This window comes from Ciona intestinalis, chromosome 4 (genome assembly GCF_000224145.3).
Source record: "Ciona intestinalis chromosome 4, KH, whole genome shotgun sequence".
NCBI lineage: Eukaryota > Metazoa > Chordata > Ascidiacea > Phlebobranchia > Cionidae > Ciona > Ciona intestinalis.
The window spans coordinates 2,118,985-2,143,741 of NC_020169.2; the positions used below are offsets into that span (position 1 = coordinate 2,118,985).

A 24,757-nucleotide genomic window follows, 5' to 3' on the forward strand; every position below is an offset into this window, starting at 1 on the left:
GTTAAAGACAACACACTTGTTGGTTAGTATTGTATGCACTCAGTAACTAAAACAACTTTTGTAGAAAATTCAATACTCCACCACTGATTAGTTTGCAACTACACCATTTTTGGCACAATGTGTATAACTATTTAGAATTGATATACTCGATAGAAAACTTGTAGTTTTAAGCACAAACAGACATGAATGAATGTAACTTACTTTATCCTCGCATGGCTGGAAAACCAAGGTTGTTATAACATGGGTGTTTATACACCTCGTGCTTGCTTAGGAGTTACGATGTATGTTACTTTGTGCGTGATTATTTTTTCATGGGATTTCTTAATTTTTTTATATATGGCTGATAATTTGGACAACCCATTAGTGACCACTAGCAATATAAAAACTGTGTAAGGAAAAATCAATTTTCATTAATAGTAACTTGACAAAAAAGTTTTAACTTTCATAAATTGTAACTTTACAAAAAATTTCAATTTTCATATACCGTTTTTGGTTGACTAATAGTGTTATAACTATGCAGGATATTAAAGCAGCTGCTTTACGAACACTAACCTCCATTGTACATCTGGACTGCCGCGATCGAACGCCACGGCTCGGTGCCATAGTGGACGTGACCGGCGTGTCTCAATACCACGGCTTCCTCCCTGTACTTGTACGTAGATGCATTGACAGCATGACAAGCACAAAGAAGACAAAAGAAGGTATGTACTATCACTATATATAACTCTTTATTACTGTTTTATCATTATGTACACTTTGGTTCCCTATTGGTCTTGTACTGTTGGTCATCAATGGTAAATTATATGGCATATATTTACCATTATGTTATCTGGCATTGATCTTGAACCATTGGTCATTAATGCATGTAGTTTACTATTAATGCATGTAGTTTACCAGTAATGCATGTAGTTTACTTTTAATGCATGTAGTTTACCAGTAATGCATGTAGTTTACTATTAATGCATGTAGTTTACTTTTAATGCATGTAGTTTACCAGTAATGCATGTAGTTTACTATTAATGCATGTAGTTTACTTTTAATGCATGTAGTTTACCAGTAATGCATGTGGTTTACTATTAATGCATGTAGTTTACCATTAATGCATGTAGTTTACCAGTAATGCATGTCATTTACCATTAATGCATATATTTAGTTTACTATTATGTTATCCGGCAAGGATAAGAAATAACAGTCTCATCTAAATACGTACACGGTACACGCAAACAGTAAACTTTAGTTTTGTGTATAAAATTAATAAAGTTGTATTTTTAGTTTAAAAAGCCTAAATTCAAGGGTACCTGCATCATGACAGTTTTTCACCAAACTAACTTTTCCTTTGTATGTGCTTTCAATTCTGGTTATCTGCTCACCATTTTGGCAATTTATCCATGCCATTAATTTTCCTGGTATTTTCGTTAATTGGCAAAATTATTTTATTGAAATAACACAACACACAAACATTTTATACTTGATTTACATAATAAACTATATTATTACCTTATATATCAGAAAATAAAACATTTATTTTCCTTCTAAGATCATATAAAAGTACACCAACAATCAAGTTAAGTTAGGTTTATCTTTGGTCTTCTCAAATGGGTAAAATGTGATAAAATCAAAAAAAAAAAAAAAAACGGAATTAAAACAGATTTTTTTCGAGAGAAAGAAAAACGCCAAAATTTAAATTTTGTTACGGCTTTCTTCTCAATAGGTAAAATGTGATCTTCTCAAATGGGAAAAACATAATAAAAAAAAGGAATCAAAACAGACTTTTTTCAAAAGAAAAAAGAAACATCAAAATTTAAATTATGTTACGCCTGTCTTTTCAATAGGCAAAACGTGATAAAAAAAAAACGGAATGAAAAACGTGTTTTATTTTTCACAGGAAAAAATACACTAAAATTAAAATTATGTTACGCCTGTCTTCTCAATAGGCAAAACGTGATAACAGTCAGACATAGGGAAAGGTAGCTCAAGTGTCACGTACAGCCATTTTCTATATAAACGTTCTTAATATTAATAAATGCCACCAGACCACAAGTTCACAAGCCCGTTCGTCACGTCTGCTTCTCTCTTATATAAATACCTTATTCTTCTTATTGGAATGTTAAATGCTATTCTGTCATTGACGGTTTACACTGAGTAAGAATATCGGAATAATTTGAATTTAAAACTATCTCAATCTTTTAAAAAACTTTTTCCTTTTTTAAAAAATATCATTAAAATTAAATGCCATTTGAAAGCAATTCTATTATATTGCATTTGTTCTAAAAAGAAAAAAAAATGTTTTATGAAAAATTTTAAAATTTTACACAACTGTCAAATCTATCCTTTGGTTAAACTCTATGTGGTTTAGAATTGAAATGCCCTATTTCCACAGAGAATCCTGAATTTCCGCATAGCTTTGCCACAGCCTTATTCTCATTCCTCTACCATCTATCAAGCTATGAAAGTGGCGGAGAAGCCCTGGTACAAAGTGGTATGATGGGCCCACTTTTATCTGTTGTTACTAACATGGGAGACCAACAAGAACAAACTACAGTAAGTGTTCTGAGTAGCTAAAGTAATTCTATAATAAACAATATTACCACTTTCGTATAACTGACCATTAGATTTGACAATTTGGACTGCCTACCATTTTTTATCTAACTGACAATTTAGACAGCCTATTAGTGACCACTGAGTTGAACCAATGCATGTTAAGTGTATTGCCTAAAGGACATATAATGTTAGCAATAAGTTGTGAACCTATTATAGTTTGGTTACTTATCAATAATTTTTTATCAATAAGCATGTTTTAACAACTGTTGTTTTACCGTTACTACCCATCTTTTTGCTTTTTTAAACTCTGCTAGTCTTTGTTATCATGACTGAAGTGACGAAATAATTTTTATTCATGTATTCATTCCTTGCACATAATGTGCTACGTCCCTATGTTTCCTGTATTTCTATCCTTACATATCATTTTAATTTTAACCTAGTTTGTCACTCGTGCTGTGAGAGTTATAGACCTTATCACAAACATCGACTGGCAAGCTTTTCAAGCCATCAACGGTCTACAAGTCTTTATTGACCGTCTGGAGCATGAGGTCGCCATCTGCAAGAAAGATGCGCCAATGGCTTGTGATACGATCCCGGGAGCGGCTGAATCACCAAGTGATGGTAAGTCACGTGAATATGAGCGCCGAACCTGGGGTGGTGGGGTGGGCAGGCCAAAACTAAAATCATTGCACTGCATTAAAAATTACAAGGGGGAGTAGTTTTCACAAGATATATTGTGTGTCTGTATCTACAAGTTTCCCTCATTATTTACAGTGAGTTTCGTTTAACTCTGTCATGTCATGTTTGCTCATGGTAATGTACCAAGTATGTTTCATCATTCAGCTAATACCCCCCCCGACTGTACATTGAGATTCAATTTTATTTTGCAGTTTCTTCTGTAAAATATTTTTTTAGTAATTTTCCTAATTTTTTTTCCCAATAACACAGTAGGCTTACATGCAAGTAATAGAAATTCAGTGTTAAATAAGTTAAATTGCAAAAATGTTTTTTTTGGCTGAAAACACAAAAAAAGTGCACTCACAAATTTACCTAGTATTCAGGGTTAAGAAACTGTGTTCTATAGTCATCAACTCCAATATTTTGGTTTAAATAATGATATGCACTGTTTTATGTTCTCAGATGTGATGGAGATTGATGGTGTAAAAGAAGAGCCATCTACAAGCACTGAAATGGAGACAGAGGAATCAGATAAACCTAAAGAGGATTTTAAACCAGGTATATTTTCTGACAATAAACAAGTTTTTAACATTAAAAAGATATATAAATTATATACATAATATATATATATATACTTAATTTTACCAAAAATGTGTTTTTTTCCCTTTATTCCGCAGTTTTTTTTCTTCTTACTTTGCAAATAATGTGGTGATATGTTAAAAAATTTTACTGATTAAAAAAAATATTAATCTGTTAAAATTATATGTTTTTGTTGGTAACTCTTAAGTAAGTTACCAAAAAAATTTGCTAACATTGTCAATTGGTAAACTTCAACAAGTTTAAGCATTTAAGTCCATTCAAACATTTAAACCTAATTTCAAATAAGTCTAACTCATAGGTGCCCAGTGTTTACCCCAGAGAGCTGCTCTCTTCAAGTCAGTTCTCAACTTCTTAAAAAAAGCAATATCCGACCAAGCTTTTGGTGGACAAGTTCGTCATATGATGGATGGTACACTACCAAACTCACTTAAGCATATTATTGGGAATGTGGAGTACTATGGTCCTGCTTTGTTTCTGTTAGGTAAGTGTGTTTCTGTTGTCGCATATGAAATACATTAGATTATAACCACTGAATTCACTGGTACATTTGCCGCGACACCGAACCAATGTGTCAAAAAGTGTATTAGTGTGTTTTTTTGCTGTCAGGTATAATGACAATGTGTTAGGGGTAACTGTAGTTTGATTATTAAAGCCATTTCCGAAAAATCTTTTTTTCAGCAGTGGTTTGTTTTTAATATGGTTAATTTCAAATTAAAAACAATACCCTTTAAAACACTGACTTACAGTATAAAACTAACTGCTAACAATAGCCAAAATAACATTAAAAGTAAGTTTGGCCACATTGGTAAACATAGAATGATAAATTATACCAAACATTTTTAAACTGTTAAATCTAAAATTAATTGTTTTTGGTGAAATGTTGTAAATTCTCTCCGAACTTAATCTTCCCGAAAAAGGGTCAAAAAAATAATGCAAAAAAACTCACAATATATCCATACATAGGGCATCATTGCTTCACTTAACATTAAGGCATAAACTGTTTTATTTTTTAACTCAAAACGGTTTTTCTTTTACAGCAATGGAAGTTGTTACCGTGTACGTCTTCCAGGAGCCTTCACTTCTATCCTCGTTACAAGATAACAGGTTGACGCACGTCATGCTTCATGCATTGCTTGTTAAGGATCCACCTGCCACTCGGGAAGTATTAGCATCATTGCCCAATATATTCAGGTATATTTCTAAACAATATATAAGTAACATTGTTTGTGTTTGTATTGGGAAGAATGCAAAATAAAGCTCATTGCCCCTAACATGGTAGAATGCACTAGAAAACACTTAAATTTTAATAAAAATTTAAAACTAAAAAATTGGGTGTAGCAGTTATAAATTCATAGAAAAGTTGGGTGTAGCCGTTTTAATTTCCTGTACTATATAAGTATTACCATTTGTGTATGTATTGAAAAGAATGCAAAATAAAGTTTATTATCCCTAACCTGATAGAATGCACTAGTGAAAATTTAAATAAAAATTAAAACTGAAAAATGGGTGTAGTGTAGCAGTTATAAATTTTTAGGGCCTTGTAAAATATAACTAAAATTTTGCAAATATAGAAAAATCATTTATTAATGTTCTTTCAGTGCTCTCTGCATTAATACACGGGGCCTGGAAGCGTTTGTTAACTGCAATCCATTCGACCGACTTTTCCATGTCATGTTAAGTCCAGACTACCTACTTGCTATGAGGAGAAGAAGAAGTTCTGACCCCCTTGGTAAGAAAAAAACACTCTTTAGTCTTTGCCATAAAAATTGTTTCTTTACCATCTACAATATAGTTCTACAAATTTTACCATCTACAATATAGTTCCCAAGAACCTTTTTTTCTCTAATACCTTGCACTTATTCTTTAACATTTGAATTTATACATTATTGCAAACATAAGAGCCAACTTTTTTAAAAAGCATCAATTATGTTACTGATTATGCAGTGCAGAAAATTCTATAAAGAAGGCTTGCTTACCATATCTCCTTTCTGCATCTATTCTTGCAAAAGCTTGATAAATTAAGGTCATGTTATTATCATTTGTTAACTGTCATTGTTTTGCATATATAGTTGTAATATGATCTGGTTGCCAGTTGCCACCAAACGTTACTTTAAATTATTCCCAAATTTATTCATATTCTGTTTTATAGAAGCATACATCATGTCAAGATGCAGCTTGCACCATAATGTACCATAAATGTAAAATGCAGGCATCTTTTTGCCACCGAATCCATAATACAATGTTTTCGTGTTAATTTTTTATGTTTAAATTTTTTGTATTAATTTTTTAGGTAAATTAGCTTCAAACTAAAAATACCAAGTCACCCATACAAAAATATAAAACTACCCTACAAACATACATGTCACCGCAATTACTCAGCACCTCCTTTAGATAAGATTATATCAAGTTTTTAAACATAATTGACAGGTGATACAGCATCTAATCTCGGCCATGCAATGGATGAACTGATGCGTCAGCAACCATCACTTAGGGGTGCGACTATAAAAGCTATTCTGCAGCTGCTTTGTGAACTTAAGTGTCTCGGAAATGACCCGAACATTATCTGTTCAAGGTAGAATCTAACATGTATTGTTTTAACATGGATGTAACTTACTTTATCCTCGCGTGGCTCGAAACGACAGTCGTTATAACACGGGTGTACTTTTTTACACCTCGTGCCTGCTTACGAGTTGTTGTAGAATAGTCTGTGTTATGATAATCTGCAAAATCTTATTCCACAAGTTTTTATGACTGTTCTGTTTTATATGAGTATTGTTCTGTCATATTGCACTATTTGTCAAGGGGCGGGAAATGCAGACGGGCGTTTGCTATTTACGTTTACCAATGTAGCTATGACTAAATCTGGTTATAAGGGTCTTGGTTTTTTGACAAAGGTATTTTATATGGGCATAAAAATAAATTGGCAAATGTATTTTAATGTGGGCATAAACAAAAATTGGCAAAGGTAGTTCTATATGGGCATAAAAAATGACCAAGGTATTTTAATATGGGTATTATTGGCAAATGTATTTTATATGGACATTCACACCTTTTCAAACTGTTTCAAGCATTATAATTTCTCTCTTTCACCTGATAATTTCTCTCAGGGCAACAAGTAGCAAGAACGAAGGTGGTGGAAGTAATGCTGAAGGGACAAATGCTTCAAGCAATGCTCCTGGTGAGAATGGATCACAAGCTGATGAAAGTACAGCACAGGATGATGCAGGTGTCTATATTATTTATATTTAGTAGTTTGGGGAAAGATCAGATGGGACAATTTTCCATTTTATATTCTCGTCCCATTTGGTAGTAAACAAGGAAATGCAAAGAATTATAAAACCGTATACTCACAACTTCCATAGACCATTGTTAATTGTAAAAAAAGGTGTCCCATCTTTTCCCACCTTACTATGTCTTCCAATGTGGGTTTATGTCAGAAGACCAGCGATTTAGAGGCAAAATTGTGTTCTTATAAGTTACCATGTGTTTAGCCTTGACAGATGTTTTCTGTATGGCTGACAATTTAAACATTATTGACCACTAGGTTGAGCCAATGACCGTTGTCCTTGCTAAAGGAAACATGAATGAATGAATGAATAAATGTAACTTAGTTTATCCTCGCGTGGCCGAAAAACGACAGTCGTTTTCTTTCGTGCCAGCTTACGAGTTACCATGTATGTAACTTTGTGGGTGATTCTTTTTTTTCACGTGGATACCCAATCAGTGTTCTTTGTTTAGAATGCAAGCGCCTAACTACTAAACCACAGCATAAGATTATATTATTCAGTTTTCATATATATATATATATGTATGTTATCTAATTATGTTTTATTGTCGGTAAGATCCTTCTGAGAAGGCAGTAAATCAGCATTGTTAACCTTAATACACAATTGAGGTAATAAAGACAACTCTGGCCTAAATCCCAGGCTCTCTGGCATGCATTAATGCAGAATCTCACCCATATAAATTAGAATATATAGTCACACAGCTATTGTATTAAAACCATAGGTTTTATTATTTTTTTAAATAAGTTTAAAATAGAAAAGGTATATAGGAATAACTATGCAGCATAGAAAATAAACATATAGTACTATGGGGAAAGATGGGACACCTTTGGCACAAAAAATCCAATTATCCCGATCCTGTTTTAAACAATTAACAACGTTCTCTCGGAGTCGGGATGATACGGTTTTATAATTTTTTGAATGTTCTTTTTTTTACTATCAAATGAGACAAGAAAATAGTATGAAAAATGTCCCATCTTCCCCCACACTACTATCCCATCTTCCCCCACCCCGATATACTTCCTGAGTATCACATTGTTTCAATACTTTTTCTATGCCAGTTATTAAGTGGTCATTATGAAACAGACTGCCCTTAGCATAGAACAATGTAATATCCTAGGCAGGAAGGAAAGTCCCCATTTTTCAAATTTTTTTTGAGGTATTAAATTGCATCCTAATCTAGTCATACTTGTTTATTTTTGAAATGTTATATAATACAATGGGAAATTTGGGAGGAAGTACCTTCATATACTAAGCAGGTTGATTCTACACTTCATGGGGAGTTTTACACTTACATAAAAAATAGGATATTTTTCAGCAAATGTGTTGAAATTAGATTAAGCAAAATGGTCGGTTTTCAAAACTGCACGTCACTATAAGTATGACTTTATAATAAAATAGTATAAGCAGTTTAAAAGTAATAGAGAAAAGGGAAAATAGACAATTTTATTGATTATGTAACAAAGGCATGTGAGTTAAATTTGGCTTTTATCTAAGGATCTTAAAAAAAGAATTGCAGTATACGTCAGACCTAAAATGGAACACTTTTAGCTTTAATAGTATTTTTATGGCTATTGTAAGGCACTTAAATCTAATCTTGGTTTATGTCAAGCTTGTCTGGCTAGCTTGGTCACTCAGTGGCATGACTTCATAGGCGTAACATGAGGGATGCATGTCACCCCAACTTTTAAAAAGGGGTGGCATCATATCTTTTAATAACCTGGGTTTTAACCGCCAAACAGATTTTCTCCCGCTGTATAACAAGCACAGCTAAAGTACGCTGCCTATGCGACATTGATCAACGAGGTTCCCTATGTTTTACAGCCATAAATGTAACTGCATTTTAACAATGCCACTATAGATTTTATAGGTATCCCAACCCCCCTCCCAAAAAAAAACTCATTTTGTGTCTTCTCTCCTCCCATAGGAAGTGAAGACGAAGTGGAAGAAGTTGAAGAGGTGGCCTCGACATCCAAGCAATCCTCATCCAGTGTTCAAATGTAAAAAAGTTTTTCTTTTTCATTGTGTCTTACTTTATCATGGGAGCTCCCATGTTGTGACTGCGGTCAGAAACGTGGGAAGTCCCAGATTGTGTGGTCCGCTGCCAATCTGCTCGTTGCGTGTTTCCGCCTAAATAAGCTCGCAACTGCTCATATTATTAGATAATGCAAAGATAAGAAATAGATAATACATTGATAATACATAGATATTAGATAGGTAATAAGATTACTCGATGGCAGATTTTTTTACTGGCTAATAGTTAGAAAATGTTTCCAGTAAAACAATTTTAAACTATTTTTCTCATTGCATTAGAGTCTAAGTTTAGTGTAACAATCAGTTTACTTAAGTTGTTGTATGAGATGTCATTAAATGTGAGCGGTTGCGTTTTATGTCAGACTTGGTTGTGTTAATTGCTCTTTGCTTATATGCAAATTTGCCCCGATCCGTTTGCTGCCATTAATTCAATGCATAGTTATTCGTTTCCCTTCATAACAGCTACGGTAATGCATTGACAGGTTAACAGCAGCGGGCGGCGCCAAGAAGAACGTACCACTACTCGATTACATTCAAAATGTGGTAAGTTCAAATTTATGCGCGCTACACTTTTAGCCTCAGGCGACATTCGCTTCAAAAACGCGACTGGTTCTTTTGCGGCATTTTAAATTTTTATCTTCTGAAATTTGACAGACAGACAGATTAAAGACATATGTGTACCCCCACTCAAAAATGCTACGGACAGTGTCTCTTTTTCTACTAAGCAGTACAGTGTTAGCTCTTTGTTTTTTCCTAACTAGACACATTATCAGGATATGAGACATCCTCTCAACCCTACAGCTTCTTGGTTTGCATTCTTCTGATCCTACAATCAGTTACAATTTTCACAGCAAGTTCCAGATTACTCTGAACCAGTTTTAACTAGTTTTAACCAGAAGTAAACAGTGACAGGTTTATGTCATGACCGTGCCTGTTTTAAATTCTATTTGCTTATTTTAAACAGCTGGTTGTATTTCAGCACGTTCTGTGATATATATATAATCCTAGCTTCCTGTTCTTATTCATGTAATGCCATTTTAAATGAGCCTTATATAACTATGATCTGTATTGGGTCGTCAGAAACTTGAATTATTACAAGTTAAAACTGAATTTTAGAATCAAAAATAAAGCAGTGGTAACAACAGTTTTATTCTGCACAGATATTGGGTACTTATATTTTTAATTTTTGTGTTTAGGTAAAAATTTTGTTGGTTTTAAAAATGCAAGGCAAATGTAAGAAAGATAAAATCTTTTATGTGACAGAAAGCTCACTCAATAGGATAGTTGGTGACAGAATTAGACACATCAGAATTTACAGCTTTGTAGCTTGAACGTAAAAGTACTTTTTCCAATTTTTTATTAAAGTGTGAAGTGATAATAGACAAATACAGCAGTTTTTTATTTCCTTATGCCTATGCAAAACATTAACAGCTAATATGAAGGAATATTCATCATTTAGGTTAAATGTTCCAGACTGTACATTGAGATTCAATCATGTTTTGCAGTTTTTTTGGAAACTATTTTTCAAAATGTTTTTAGGCAGCCTTTTTTGTATAAAAAAAAGTGTATTTTCCGGATGTCAGATGAAGTGTCTTAAATTTCAGTAATACACTATGTTTTATACTCGATGAGCGCTAAAAAATTATTTACAATATGCCTGGTAGCAAAAGTAACAGAATATTTATTTAGTTATTTTCAACAAAAATTTCAACTTTTTTCCAGACAAAGTTTATTCAAGCTATAGTAAGCAACAACACAGGGGACCATTGCACAAAGTTTAACGAAACTGGAGGTATTGCAATCCTTCTTCATCTTTTGCGACTTCCATCTTTACCCCTTGACTTCCCCACCTCTGCAGCTTGTCAGTCGATCACCAATCTTACACAGACAGTATTTGTGAGTATTTTCTGCTGTTTTTTTGTTTTTTAAGGGATAAATTAATTTTAGAAATAGATTATATGTTAAAAATATAGTATTTTCCCGCTGTTTTTTTACAAAGGATATTTGTTTTAGGAATAGATTATGTGTTTAAAAATATAGTATTTGTGGGTATTTTGCTGGTATTTTTTATTCTTTGTAAGTATTTTGGTGTTGTTGTTTTTTTACTAGGTATAAGTTAACTTTAGAAATAGATTTTCAGTTTAAAAACAGTATTTTTGAAGATTTTGCTGTTGTTTTTTTACCAGGAATACCCTAATGTTAGAAATAGATTTTCTGTTTAAAAATATAGTATTTTTTGACTTTTTCTAATTTTGCTAGGATTATCCTAATATTAGAAATAGATCTTCTGGTAAAAATAAAGCAAAGTCAATCTCTAATAATTATTCTGCTGTTGCTACAATGCATAAGGGGAGATTAGAAATAGCTTTTCTACTTGTAAAAAAACATTATTCTTTGCACCATTGTTTCGCTATTGTTCGTTAAGACGTCTTTGTTATTTTGGCGCCTTATTAAAGGAACTTGTTTGCCCCGACTACCCCCGCCTCTACTTACTACCCCGTCTCAATTTACGGCGGACAAAAACATTTGCATTGATACTCACAAAATTTGCATGTTGTAGTAATACGCTGTAAAACTCATACACAGTCTATTCATTTGCAGTATATATCACGGTATAACAGTAATTACTCTAATATACAGTAATTACTCTAATATACCATACATTTTTGGCTACCCAAATGGCAGTATAACAGCAATAACTTGAATATACCATATATTTTTATTGTAGCTACCAAAAAGCAGTATAACAGTACTTAATATGTTATACCACAGATTTTATTGCGAGCGCCCACAGTAGTTGGAGAGAGCTTAGCTCATGTACTAGATATACTGAAGAATGAATTGCAACCTTTATTCCTTACTACACCTGGTGAAACAAGGTAAAAAAATGAAATATAGTACTCGGGGGAAGATGGTACACCTTTAGCACATAATATTCAAATCTCCCAATCGCATTTTAAACAATTACCGACGGTCCATGGGAGTCGTGAGGATACAGTTCTATAATCATTTAAATGTTCTTTGTTTACCATCAAACGCGATGAGAAAATAGGATGTAAAAGTGTCCCATCTTCCCCCACTCTACTAAATCTCTTCTACAGGACACGCCCCGCCAGCGTTCTTCTACATGAGCTTACTCAGCAACAAAGTGCTGACGCGGCGGAAAATGAAGGCAGCTCATTGGTTAAGAGCCTCGTTCATCTACACGCCTTCGTCACGCTTTTCTTAACTCTGCCACGTGCCAACCAGGTTGGAGAAGTTTTGTTCGTTTTGGCCGTTGTAACAGAAGTGCTGATGTTATTTCTCGTTTATGTTAATTTTATTATTTTTGGTTTTATATTTCAAAATGTTTGGTCATTTTTTTTTAAATTGCAATAAACTAAGAAAAAAAGATCAAAAACTTACACTTTTGTCAAACAAAACAAAAATAACATTAAAACATTTTGTTTTCTGTTACATTGATATAATTTATCATTGCCATTTCTATAATGTTAGACCAATTTTTTTTTTTAAATTGTAATAACCCCCAAAAATACAAACAAAACAGGAACAAAAAAATTAACATTTTTTCTGTTACTTTATCCTTCAAATTTGATCTGTTTCAAACTTGACCTTTTAATTTCAGAATGAAATTCGAACCATCATTGTAAACCAATGGGGCAGTCGAATGGGCATAACAGTAAGTAGCCTTGCATGGTTAGCATGTTTACTGTTGTTTAAACTTCTTATGTAACTAATTGGAATGCCACGACATGACCTTATGTGTTATTTGATCTTTTACCCTTTGATTGACATTATTTACATTGTTCCAAGCTGTTCCAGACAGTGTTGCCAAATTTGGTGCTTTTTGAATAACATGGGGTCTTACCGTCTAAGGTTTTAAAACTGGAAACACTGCTCACGTTACTGTTAAATCTTGCATGTTTTTCAATTCAATTTAATGCTTTTTTTAGGCACTGGAAGGGTTGAATAAGCTCTACAGGAGTCTAATATGGGAGAGCACAGTTCTTTTGGCACTTTGTACACCGGGAGCTATTCCAGAAGATTCTGAGTTTGGTAGGTACTTGCTACCCTTCATAGCCACAGCTTCCACATGATTCTGAAGTTTAAAATTCACGGAATAATTTTTTACAGGCGAGAAGGAATTAGAAAACCTCCTGTCCTCTGCCGAACAGGGCACTAGCAAGACGGACAGTACCGAGGCCTCAGTGGGCATGGAAATGGAAGGAAATGAAATTAAGTCGGCCGGCTCAAAACACAAAGTATGACCTTGTTTTTTTATTTTGTTTCTAATTTCAAAAGTCCTATTAAATTCCCTACTCCTGTTGTTCAGATGAGCCCAGCGTTTTCTGCACGCATCAAATGCATCAAACCTGTGCTAACTGTGGCATCCAAGCTGGGCAGATCGCTTGCAGAGCTGTTTGGGCTGCTGGTGAAGCTAGCTGTTGGCAAACCAATTCGACAACGCTACGGCAGGTAGCTCTTTCCCATCACTTTAACATGGCAGCATCAAAACGTCTAGATATACGCGCTTGATAAAACTATCTGATTTTTCGCGGTAGGGTTTTTACACGAGACAAGGCAGTCACGTATTCACTCTTTCCTCCAGACACATGGCGGTTGCACATGCTCAGAACGTAGCACCAAGTCGGCCGGCACGAAAGCTTGCTTATTCGCTCAGCACTCTCCTTCTTGATGGCCTTTCCTGGAGAGCACCACCGAACGTGCCTTCTTCTAAATTGAGGTTTGAAAGCTTATTTTTCTTTGCGTGACCACTTATTGCTTGGAGCTAAGAAGTAAATTGTGCTAGTCGGTAACTGCTGACGTTTTTGTGGCAAGTTTTATGGCGTAATATTTAGATCTTTAACCAACTAAATTGCACGAGCCCAATTTGACAGCATTTTAAAACCACTTGCCTTTGTACTGTACTGTCAGTGAAGAGTAATGACTGTATGGTTTCTGCTTCATTTCCCAACCCTGTGATGTAGCCTGGTCGTTACACGTGCGCCCGCGAATCTTATTCGTTTATTATTTCGTACTGTATAAGGTGCTCGGTCTAGTAATTGGTGCCATTACGCGAACCGATTTAAATCACACTCGAGACTGCACTTGTTTAAACCGGTTGAGCCACTAAGTCGTGGCTATTGTCAACGCCATTTACATGTTGCGTAATGTTACAACTTCCTTTAGCCTCGTGTTGTTTCACTACCACCCGTCGGTAGCCATCTTAACCTCAACTATTTCTATTAACCAATGTTCAAGCCCTGAAGCCGAAAAACAGGGTGCTAAGTGGTACCAACCAAAGCATTTATGATGGGTCTCCACAATAAAATATTTGGAATAGTTTTCAAAATTTTCCACACTGCCTGTCAGCAGGCAAAAAGTTTCGCGCCAATCAAACCTAAGTCATCTATTTAGGAATGAACGTGGTACTCTGATTTCTAGGTCTGTACTCTCTCTAGGAGAGAATGACCCCAGTTGCACTAAGGCGCGCAGAGCAACTTCTTTCACATTAGTATTTCTCTCTTCCCTCCTAACTCTCCTTTAAGAAACGCTTGAAAATGAAACAGTCTGGCTTAGCCCAACAGCTAACATATTTGTGCTCTGCCCACTTCCTAATTTGTAGGAATTCCATTATTACTGAAACAATTCTCACATATATAGGGGTGTGTGTGTTACAGTATGCACTGTTTAATATAGCACTAGAATGTTGTATATGAAGTTTAATTGATTTTCCAGCTTTGTGTGTTTTGAGAAAGCAGTGCTGTACTGTTTTGTATGGAATTAATTGTTATATATAAACATTGTTTGGTGTTTTAGATTAGTTTTAGTTTATGTACAGTAAGATATGACAAAACTGCCTATTACTTGCCTATTTATCTACATTTCAAACATTTATTCACTTGTTATACTCATGAATAGGCTCAGCTTCTCCTTCTCTTTTTTCTCTCCTCTTTCTCTCACTCCCTCTCTCTTTCTCTCACACACGCAGACACACGTCTGCTCCTTCCTTCCATTCTCTTCTTGATGGATTCTCTTTCTCTTTTGACAACACCGGCCGGCGTCTAGCCCAGCTGAAGTCACGTCTTCTCTGTCTCGCCACCATCTCTTCATTTCACTACAGACTCTTCTTTCTTTTCTCCATGAAGCTTACAGCCTTGCCAGTCTAGCAGTGTGTTAATGTAGCATGGTAGCTTCCTCCGCAAACTAGATTCAGCACAGAGTTTTGTAACTGGAAATTTACACAGTTACGTGATAGCGTAGTTTGTAGCGTAGCCAAGCACACACTCTTGCCTTCCTACTTCTCTAACCACATCTGTTTCGCTTGCCTGATCACAGACAACCAAACAGTGTCGGCGAGTGCTAGCCGCAAACCAGGGATGTACGTGCTTAAGTCAGAGCCACCAGCGGCCCGCCAAAATCGCTTTTGACAGTTGCTTAGGTAGAAAGTGGATTCAAAGGTTGCAGTTCGCGCATGAGCGCAGACGGAAGGTTTGCTAAAATGAAATTAATTTTTAATGTAGGTATCTCAGTCATCTATGTAAGAAGAACACCAGAATAAAGTGGTAACAGTATAGGCTCTCTAAAGGCATTGTGGGAGATATGTTTAATATCTTTGTTGTCAACCACAGCCAGTGTACATTTTATTCCAGAATATTACCTCACCCAGCATCTGACATTTTCTATACTTTTTTATAGTTTAAAAAGCCCGCGTGATCCTTAGGCAAATTCTTAAGGAAAGTTTTTTGTGACGTGGCGCAGAAGGGCGTAGCCGGTAGCGTTCTCATCTCCGAATAAAGCAAAGCAGTTTTGAAACCAGCACCACAGTATCAATTCCAGCACTTACAAGGCAGTAGTTAATTTTAACCTACTGGAAATATGTATCTAATTGTACAAGCTTTAATGGACACAAAAGCCTGATTTTGTCACCATTAAACATGCAAACCTGTGGTTTAGGAAAGATAAGATAATTGTAAAGCGGGGTATGTAAATATAGGGTTAGGAGACTTTGTCATTGTGAGGCTTCCGTGAATAATCAAAGCCAAGATGGGATTCTGTAACTACGTGGTTAGTTCTTTATTCTCGCTAAGTCAATAAGTCTATGGAAAGGCTGGCACAGATTTAGGCGGTTCGACTGTATGACATAAACCAACATACATTACGTAATGCAACTGGAATTCTCATCATGTTTGTTCACATGGATTCCTGGAGTTCTGCACTGTGGTTTGAATTCTATTACCCGCCTGTTTCCCTACTTTCCATATGGACTTTCTCATCACAGTGAAACCTCTAAGAGCACGTGTTTGTTTTGTCTGGCCAGCCTGGGGCTCCCGCGCTCCTACATAAGCCATTGTCATCTAATACCACACGAATGCAATGAGCCATGTAGAAGCAGACGCACAACCCATTTAGGTCTTTTATAAACCTTAATAAACTTGTACGTACTTCCCAATCAAGCACACCCTATTTAAAGAAATAATCAGCGAAATAATTTTTTGCTGCGTTTATTCCAAAGCAGGCTTCGGAATTCAGTAACCGAAGTCATGTCACGCACTAAGTAAAAAGGGAATACTGCCTCTCTCCTTTTTTTCCCTTACTCTAGTATTTACGGCAATGTCTTACAATTCTCACACAGAACAACATTCCTAATATGCACTGTTGGCTTCACAATACCTATGTTGTTCGACGAGAAGAAGATGCCGTATCATCTCATGCTACAGTACTTCGCTGGCACTGGCTCACTTGACGCCTTATTCAAGTAATGTTTGCTTATATTTGTTATTTCCAGCACATCCTATTACAGTAGTAATAATTTTTAGATTTTTAATAATACTTATTCTAAAACAGCCAAAAAAATAACTTTTTTTTAAAAGAAATTATCAAATTTTTGTACTTAAGGTTTTATTATCATTTCTAGAAAATTATATTTTTTCGTAATTTTAATTTTTAATACGAAACGTTTCCTTATTTGCCAGCAATGTAAGCTGGTTGCTTTGGCTTTTGTATTAATTGCACTTGATCCGTACTACTTCCTCCCCAGACAGTACTTTCCGCTCCAGACAGTTACGTTATTATTATTTATTTACTTTTACCTGATCGGTTCACTAGAATAATGACAGCGTTTGTTGTAAACCTCACCAACAACAGTAAAATCAACATACAATTACACCGTTATTTAAAATTTCATGATAAAATGTAAGGAATTCCCAATTTCCTTTTCAGCTGCTTTAAGTGGGCTTTGTCTTCGCAATTGGATGAGGATAACAGCGCAGAGGTTTCCTCACAGTCCAACGAACTTCCTGGTACTTAAACTTTTAACACTGATCCATGCCAATGTGGTCCAGGCAGTGCTACAATGCTTCATACTTAGTAATGTCCCTATCTCTCATACAGGCAGTGTAGACGACTTTCTAGAAGCTTGGTTGATGTTGTTAGAAAGGCTTGTAAACCCCCGGAACATTCTGAACTCCCCGTATGTGATCCATGACAAGCCAGCAGCCACAACACCAACAGATGAACTTGCACCTATAGTGGCGCCGTTCAGTGCTGTGAAATTCCTTATCAAAACACAAAAGGTAAACCAGTCGGTTTATGTTCCTAGTTTTGACTAGTACTTTAAATTTGGTTGTTGTTTTTCAGGCTGCTCTTGAAGCATTACAGCACCTCTGGTGCAGCAGGAGGCTGTCAAAGTTATCGAGTCGAATTTGTGACTCGGTAATTCTGATTCTCTGTCATTTGATCCGCGGCGAACAGATTGCACGTGACAAACTTAACGAAGAGAGGGAAGAGCGAGAAAAAAAGGCAAAAGCAAACCCACCTACAGCGCAAGGTACTGCGTTTTAACTGTCACACACACACACGCACACACACACAATGATTTCTAATAACAAACAAAATCAATTCCCAGTAATTCGCAGCGCCTAGAACGTTAAGGCATTATTATTCTCTTGCAATAAATCTGCCATTCGAAAACCATAGGCACTTTAACCCACACAATTCAACCAATAACCGCAAAAACCAAACATTTCAGAAGGATCTGCAGCAGAATACTATTATGATGCTCCGTTGGCGAACCGTTCAACAAGTACCTCAGTATTTTCCTCATCTCCAAGAACCAACCAAGCCACAGGTACAAGCAGCAGGGCATCTGCCATACCCACCACTCGCTCCACACGACCACCAAATCTATCTGTCGTCCATCAAGTAAGTGAATCACAGCACTAAGTTTTTTTAACTGTTCGTGATAGGATAAAACATTTTCGTCATTTTTTCTAGCTTTTTTGATTTTTTTCCTAAAAAAAAATTAGGACATTTTATCTCGTTTCCTAATTCATTTTTTGTAAATATTTCCGCTAAAAGTTGTTTTAATGCTAAATTGTATTTTGGCTGTTAAAATGCTTGTTTTGTGTAGAGTTGTAACTGTTTATGCCATTACTAGCTTGTCGACATGGGTTTTGCGCGAGAACAAGTCTTACAAGCTCTCATGCACGCTAGCACGTTGGAGGCTGCCACCGAGTGGCTGCTCACGCATTCCTCCGAGGACGATCAGCTCCTTAGAGCGATCTCAATGTCTCTGGAAGGCACTCCTGCTGCTGCTGCATCCGAAGAGCCGGAAACTGATGCGGAAGAAGAAGTCCGAGATCAGGTAAAAAATTGGACATTAATCACTGAAAAAAAGCTTTCTTTTTCGCCAAATATTTTGTTAACCTCTCAAAATCCCTTAAAAATGCTTTATTTGCGAAGTAGAATGCCTAAAACTGTCACGCCAATCTTTTTCCCACAAAATTGCGCCATTTTGTTCTCGTGGTTCACTTCCACCATTTAATTTCTCAACCACAGCGACCCCACGCGGATCTGCGTGATTTTTGAGTCGGCAACTTTAATTTGGTTTTCTTTTCACTATGGGATGCAAATACCTCCCCTGTGTAAAATACCACACTTCCTATACACATACTATGCAGCCAGTAACGTCACAGGTGCTCAGATGTGGATTATATATTTGGTAAAGCATGTAGCACCACCATTTTACTAGGATGTTCAAATTTTTGTGGTTAAACTATTAAAAGTTCCAAAACAGCGCCTATGGCGTTTTTTTGTTTTCTTTTTAACATTTTATTGCCAGTTGAAATAATTTAGCAAGACGATGGTGTGTAAAATAAACTAATTGTGCATTTCCTGGTTAATTTTTACAGCGTTCTATTTTTTGTTATTTAAAAAAGGATTTTAAAAAAGTTTTTTTTATAAACCCTATATTTTTATTACTGCTTTTAAATAACTACATAATTTAAAAATGTGGTTAATTTTTTTGTTAACAATTAAAAACATTGTTTCTAAAAAAAATTTTTATTTTTTTTTATTTTTAATTTTTTTTTTTTTAAATTGAATATATTTTTTAGGAGGGGGCACAGCTAGAGGAAGACCTAAGAGCTGCAGCAAGATCTTCTGTAGCTGAGCCTGAGAAAAATGAGAGTTCAGAACCTGATCCCTCACAAGAGGTAAGACAATTGACAATTTTTTTGAAAAATTATCACAATTATGTTATTTTTTAAAAATGTCGCAGTTGTTTTTTTTTCTGAAATATTTATTACATTTCTGAGAAATTGTTCGGTAATTGTTATTCTTCTGAAAATATTGCCATGTTTCCGAGAAATTGTGACAATGCTGTTATGTATGGTTTTCTAAATGCAGGAGGACAAGAAAAAAAAGGAGGAGGAAGAGCAAATGAAAGTAGAAGATGAAAAAGAGATGAAAATGCTTAGTCAGGTGAAAAAAAGAAAAAAAATACACTAAAAATTTTTTTGAAGTGAAAAAAAAAATTTAAATTAAAAAAAAATTTTTTTTTAATTTAAACCTCATTTTAATTTTCCAAAATCATAAAAAAATTTTTTTTTTTTTTTTTTAAACAATATTTTATACAGGATGATGAAGAACCAATGTCAGCAAGCGATATTGATGATTTTGCTGCCAGCATTTTTGAAAGGGGGTTAGAACTAGTCAACCATCTACCAGATACTGTGTACCGGTATGTAACGGAAAAATTGATTTAAAGGCCTTGACATGGTTCTATAAAAATTGATAAAAAGTCAATTAATGTGTTTTATAGTTAAATAATTTTTTTTTTTATATGGTACTACCCAGATTTGGACATATTTTTGACATTTATGGTTTTAATATAAATTTTATCAATAATAAAAATTCTGTAGTTTTCTAATTTTCTTTTTTTCATTTTTATAGATGAGGTCCTTGTCAAGGACCTGGGATTTAGGCCAGATTTGGCCCATTACCCCAACACCTGGAAAGTCCATTTGAGTCTTTTTTTAATTTAGCTCTATTTTTTAAATGTTTATTCTGGTGTTTTTAAATGCAAGTTTTTTCAGTTTGGTAATAATTACAGCTCGAAGACATATTTGTTTGTATATTTCAGTCAGGATATTTTGTTTGTCGACCTAGCCATGCAACAAATGAAATATATTTGTTTATATTTACTTTGCACAACAAGCTTGCTAAGCAATTATAAGTTATGGAATCCAAGCTTCTTTAAACGCATGCCTTTATTGCAGTGTGTGTGACGTCATTGTTGTCCTGATGAAAAGAGCCGGAAAAAACTGGTCCGATGGAGTTTTTAATAAACTAGTCGTGCAGGTAAATCTGCTTACATTTCCCTGCCTCGCGCAATTCAATTCCATCCCTTTAATATTCATGAGCAGAAAGTTTTCGAAGAAATTAACCACCATATGTGGGACTCTAACCCATCTACTTTTTGCGTAGATCAAAGAAAAATGCCAAAAACTGACGGATGATTACAAGTCTAACGGAGACGGCGTCTGGCTCCAAGATGACGAATTCTCAGATGGTTTAGCTGCCCAAGCACTTCTGTTTGCGCTCCTCTATGAGGTGGTAGTCACAAGCACTTTTTTCTTTGCCGTTATGGTTTGCATATTAATTTTTTTTCTTTCCAGGAAATGAAAGAGCCATGTACGCGCGTGGTTAGCCACAATGACTTGATACCAACTTTTGTAGCTCTCTTATCTTGTGCCAGCACTTGGCTGCAAGACCATAACGATGTCTCTACTACACCCAAGTCAGTATTTTACTCTCATTGGCTTAATACCTTATCTTAAAAATTAGCTAACACACACACACTATAGAACAGCATTTTTAAATTTGAGTAAATTTACCCCTGGGGGTAGATTCCTCGTATTTAGAGGGTAAATAAGCTACCAAAATCCACATCAGTTGACAGGGCAGAAAAAATGTTCATATCGTAGTACTTTACCAGATATTGAACAACTCGTTGCCAAAAAGCTAGTGCATCCGTCGCATTAAATATAACTGATGTAACCAGTTGTTTTTGCTTTTTAATAAATGAGCGCCATATTACATATTAGGGGTAAATCTGATACCCATATTTGTTAAAATGGTAAAGCATACAATAAAAGTTGAACCATTCCACTAGAGTTAAGATAATTGTTGGTATAGCTAAAGGTGTAACAATAGCATTCCTATACTTAAATCTAGTCCCACTTATTGTGGTACGCTGCTGTTCAAAACTGTTGCATAAAGTCTAGACACAAGACACATGAAGTGTGTCACGGATCAACCACAAAAACTGATTAAATTTCAAAGCACAATACTATGGTATTAAGCAAACTTTAAACACTACAATTAAGTGCATTTTACTACAAAATAAATTTTCCTAGCATTTTTGTTCCACAAATATCTACATTTTTACATATTTTATTATTATAATTTCAGCCCCCAAAAAAATTATTTAACAGCAAAATTTCTACCTTCAAAATTTTTAGGTGGATATCTCCGGTCCTATTACTAGTTGACCTATACGAGCGTACATGTATAACTCTAGCAAGGAAATCTGAGCTTCAACGGCGTTTTGAAGGCCACCGTCGTGAGTGGAAATGGTTCGACGACCGTTCCGGACGCTGGTGTAGTTATAGCGCCTCGAATCATAAAAGCATTGATGACGCATATGCTGCTAACTTACCAGGCATAAGGTGTGTGTTATTAGGAGTTTAGCTATTTATAAAACATGAACTTTATGTTTGTTAATGCGATAATATACTGTAAATTTTTGGTTTAAAGGCATAATCTGTATTTTTTTGGTAGTTGTTTTTCACACTTTAAAGCTATCAATACTAGGCTAACTTTTGAGGTTGTGGCTCAGTGACTAGTTACTTGCATTTAAACTGAAGGTCACCAGGGTCAGAAGCTCGATACTGTTAGCCGTGTCTCGGCAAGACAACAATTGTTGCTCCAACCTAGTGGTCACTAATGTGTTGTAGCCGGTGGCGCAGCCGGGAGTCGTGACCTCCCCCCCTTTTCGGGAGTCGTGACCCCCCCCCCTTTTAAACCAAAAAAAATTTTTTTTTTAATTGAAAAAATATATTTTTAAAAAATTTTATAAATAAAACCTCCCCTTATTTTTTTTCTGGCTGCGCCACTGGTTGTAGCGTTCTAGGTTTTTAAGTAATGGGCCAACTCTGTCCTTAATCCCAATTCCTTTTGCCACGATGTAGAACCTCAAACCCCTCTAAATAATTATCCATTTAAAAATACTCTCTCAAATTTCTCACAAAACTTTATATTTGAAAGGTTCACTGCTGGCAGGCGAAGGTACACGATTAATTTCTTACAGCTCATCCAGTTTAATGAGGAATCTGGCAACAGAAGACCGATAATGGCAACTTATGTTAAAGACAGTTCTCTCACTGACAAAGATTCAAATAAAAAATCCAAATCTGAAGGTAAAATTTTTCAGCTGATTTTTGGAAACTTAACTGTTTACCTCTGCTTTTCTGTTTAAAGTTTTTAGATATAGTAGGGTGGGGGTAGATGGGACACCTTTCGCACACAATACCCAAAATATCCTGATCATTTTTTAAACAATTAACAACGGTCTAAGGAAGTCGTAATGATATGATTTGATAATTCTTTAAATGTTCTTTGTTTACTACCAAATGGGACGAGAAAATAGAATGAAAAGGTGTCCCATCTTCCCCCACCCTGCTCCATGTTGGTTGTTAAGCACTAGTTTTTTTCCTAGTGTATGTTGATGTACTAACCCATTGGTTGTCAGAGTGCATTTAGACACCTGGTATCTCATTTTAATTTTTCTTACAGGCAAGGCATGCTATTTTCCATTTATATGATTTTTTTAGCCCGCACATTAAATCTTTTCTATTTTGTTGTATTAATAAAAAAACCTAAAAATCTAAAATAAACCAAATGTAAAAAACGTTGCCAAATTCTAATATTGCTCGTGTGTAAAAAAACACATTTTCAAAATTATAAATAAATTTTAAAATTATAACTTAATTTAAAAAAACAAACAAAGTTCTCAAATTATAGCTAAACATTTTTCAGAAGAAACCATGGAAACAGACAACAATGGAAAAGCTGCAGAACCGGTTCCAACCAGCTCTGAGGAAAGTTTTTCCGGTTTTATCCGGTTGAGTCCAGTGGATGCAGACAAGCTGGTTCACTCATGTACTGCCTTTGTATGTCTGCCTGTAGATGCCGATACATTACATTCGTCTATGAGATTACTTTTAAGGTAAGTTTAGAAGGTTTTTATTCAAAATTACTTGATTTTAAAAGTTTAGAGTGTTTTTATTCAAAATTACTTGATTTTAAAAGTTTAGAGTGTTTTTATTCAAAATTATTTGATTTTAAAAGTTTAGAGTGTTTTTATTCAAAATTACTTGATTTTAAAAAGTTTAGAGTGTTTTTATTTAAAATTACCTGATTTTAAAAAGTTTAGAGTGTTTTTATTCAAAATTACTTGATTTGTTAAAATTTATTTAAATTTTATCCAAAAAATGTGGTCATTGCTGCCACCGTTGTGGGCGTATTTGTCCTTGGGTAAGACACTTGACAACAATAGCACAAAGTTACATACATGGTAACTCATAAGCAGGTACGAGGTATATGAAACATAACACTTGCCCTGTTTAAGGACTTCCCCACCAAACTATAACATAGACATTAGTATGACCACTCTTCATATTAACACAGTTATTTAAATGGTATCAAAAAATAAAAATACACATAAACTGAAACACCATGAACATCAAAATATCATATGTCATTAATTTTTGTTTAATTTAGCTAATGCATTATACAGTAGGGTGGGAAAAGATGGGATACCTTTTTGTTCTATTTTCTCGTCCTATTTTGTAAACAAAGAACATATCCTCACGACTCTCGTAAACCGTTGTTAATTGTTTAAAACACGATCAGAATATTTATATATTATGTGCTAAAAGGTGTCCCGTCTTCCTCCACCCTACTATACTTAAAAAAAAACAAAAACAAAAAATTAAACAAAAAATTGCCACAATGCTACGACACTTATTTCTCCACTTCATACAGATTAACTCGTAATGGTATAGAGGGCGGTCACCTACGTGCTCTAATGTTCGCTGAACTTGGTGGCCCTGCAGCGCTTCTGAGACTTAAATTTAAACACGGTTTTGTGGGATTTGCCTCCCTTGCTACACTGCTGTTACGACATATACTAGAAGAGGATGCTACATTAAAATACTCAATGGATAAGGTGGGTGTTACATTTTAGGTGACTTGGTACATTTTTACAGGTCTCG

The 24,757-nt window shown here is 35.0% G+C and overlaps 1 protein-coding gene and 1 long non-coding RNA gene across 2 annotated transcripts in view; one reads left to right on the plus strand and one right to left on the minus strand.

Moving 5' to 3' along the window:
* Positions 1 to 24,757, plus strand: part of LOC100179586 (E3 ubiquitin-protein ligase HUWE1-like) — a 61,717-nt gene that overhangs the window by 7,084 nt on the left and 29,876 nt on the right. Inside the window, exons 9-43 of the mRNA XM_026834079.1 lie at positions 521 to 701; positions 2,381 to 2,541; positions 2,982 to 3,162; positions 3,682 to 3,777; positions 4,118 to 4,300; positions 4,857 to 5,010; positions 5,418 to 5,548; positions 6,247 to 6,391; positions 6,927 to 7,045; positions 9,031 to 9,103; positions 9,620 to 9,680; positions 10,860 to 11,033; positions 11,910 to 12,016; positions 12,239 to 12,386; positions 12,763 to 12,816; positions 13,091 to 13,193; positions 13,272 to 13,399; positions 13,471 to 13,613; positions 13,747 to 13,881; positions 16,774 to 16,896; positions 17,361 to 17,440; positions 17,532 to 17,713; positions 17,778 to 17,967; positions 18,169 to 18,341; positions 18,577 to 18,783; positions 19,535 to 19,633; positions 19,827 to 19,901; positions 20,057 to 20,160; positions 20,699 to 20,780; positions 20,907 to 21,032; positions 21,098 to 21,219; positions 21,944 to 22,150; positions 22,749 to 22,900; positions 23,520 to 23,709; positions 24,528 to 24,723. Coding sequence (XP_026689880.1) covers positions 521 to 701; positions 2,381 to 2,541; positions 2,982 to 3,162; positions 3,682 to 3,777; positions 4,118 to 4,300; positions 4,857 to 5,010; positions 5,418 to 5,548; positions 6,247 to 6,391; positions 6,927 to 7,045; positions 9,031 to 9,103; positions 9,620 to 9,680; positions 10,860 to 11,033; positions 11,910 to 12,016; positions 12,239 to 12,386; positions 12,763 to 12,816; positions 13,091 to 13,193; positions 13,272 to 13,399; positions 13,471 to 13,613; positions 13,747 to 13,881; positions 16,774 to 16,896; positions 17,361 to 17,440; positions 17,532 to 17,713; positions 17,778 to 17,967; positions 18,169 to 18,341; positions 18,577 to 18,783; positions 19,535 to 19,633; positions 19,827 to 19,901; positions 20,057 to 20,160; positions 20,699 to 20,780; positions 20,907 to 21,032; positions 21,098 to 21,219; positions 21,944 to 22,150; positions 22,749 to 22,900; positions 23,520 to 23,709; positions 24,528 to 24,723 — 4,785 coding nt within the window. The remainder of the gene's footprint in view (positions 1 to 520; positions 702 to 2,380; positions 2,542 to 2,981; positions 3,163 to 3,681; positions 3,778 to 4,117; positions 4,301 to 4,856; positions 5,011 to 5,417; positions 5,549 to 6,246; positions 6,392 to 6,926; positions 7,046 to 9,030; positions 9,104 to 9,619; positions 9,681 to 10,859; positions 11,034 to 11,909; positions 12,017 to 12,238; positions 12,387 to 12,762; positions 12,817 to 13,090; positions 13,194 to 13,271; positions 13,400 to 13,470; positions 13,614 to 13,746; positions 13,882 to 16,773; positions 16,897 to 17,360; positions 17,441 to 17,531; positions 17,714 to 17,777; positions 17,968 to 18,168; positions 18,342 to 18,576; positions 18,784 to 19,534; positions 19,634 to 19,826; positions 19,902 to 20,056; positions 20,161 to 20,698; positions 20,781 to 20,906; positions 21,033 to 21,097; positions 21,220 to 21,943; positions 22,151 to 22,748; positions 22,901 to 23,519; positions 23,710 to 24,527; positions 24,724 to 24,757) is intronic.
* Positions 8,292 to 9,016, minus strand: LOC113474209. Its single transcript, XR_003395857.1, has 2 exons — positions 8,866 to 9,016; positions 8,292 to 8,812 (listed from the first exon to the last, which is right to left on the minus strand). It is a non-coding gene; the product is annotated as an uncharacterized LOC113474209 (long non-coding RNA).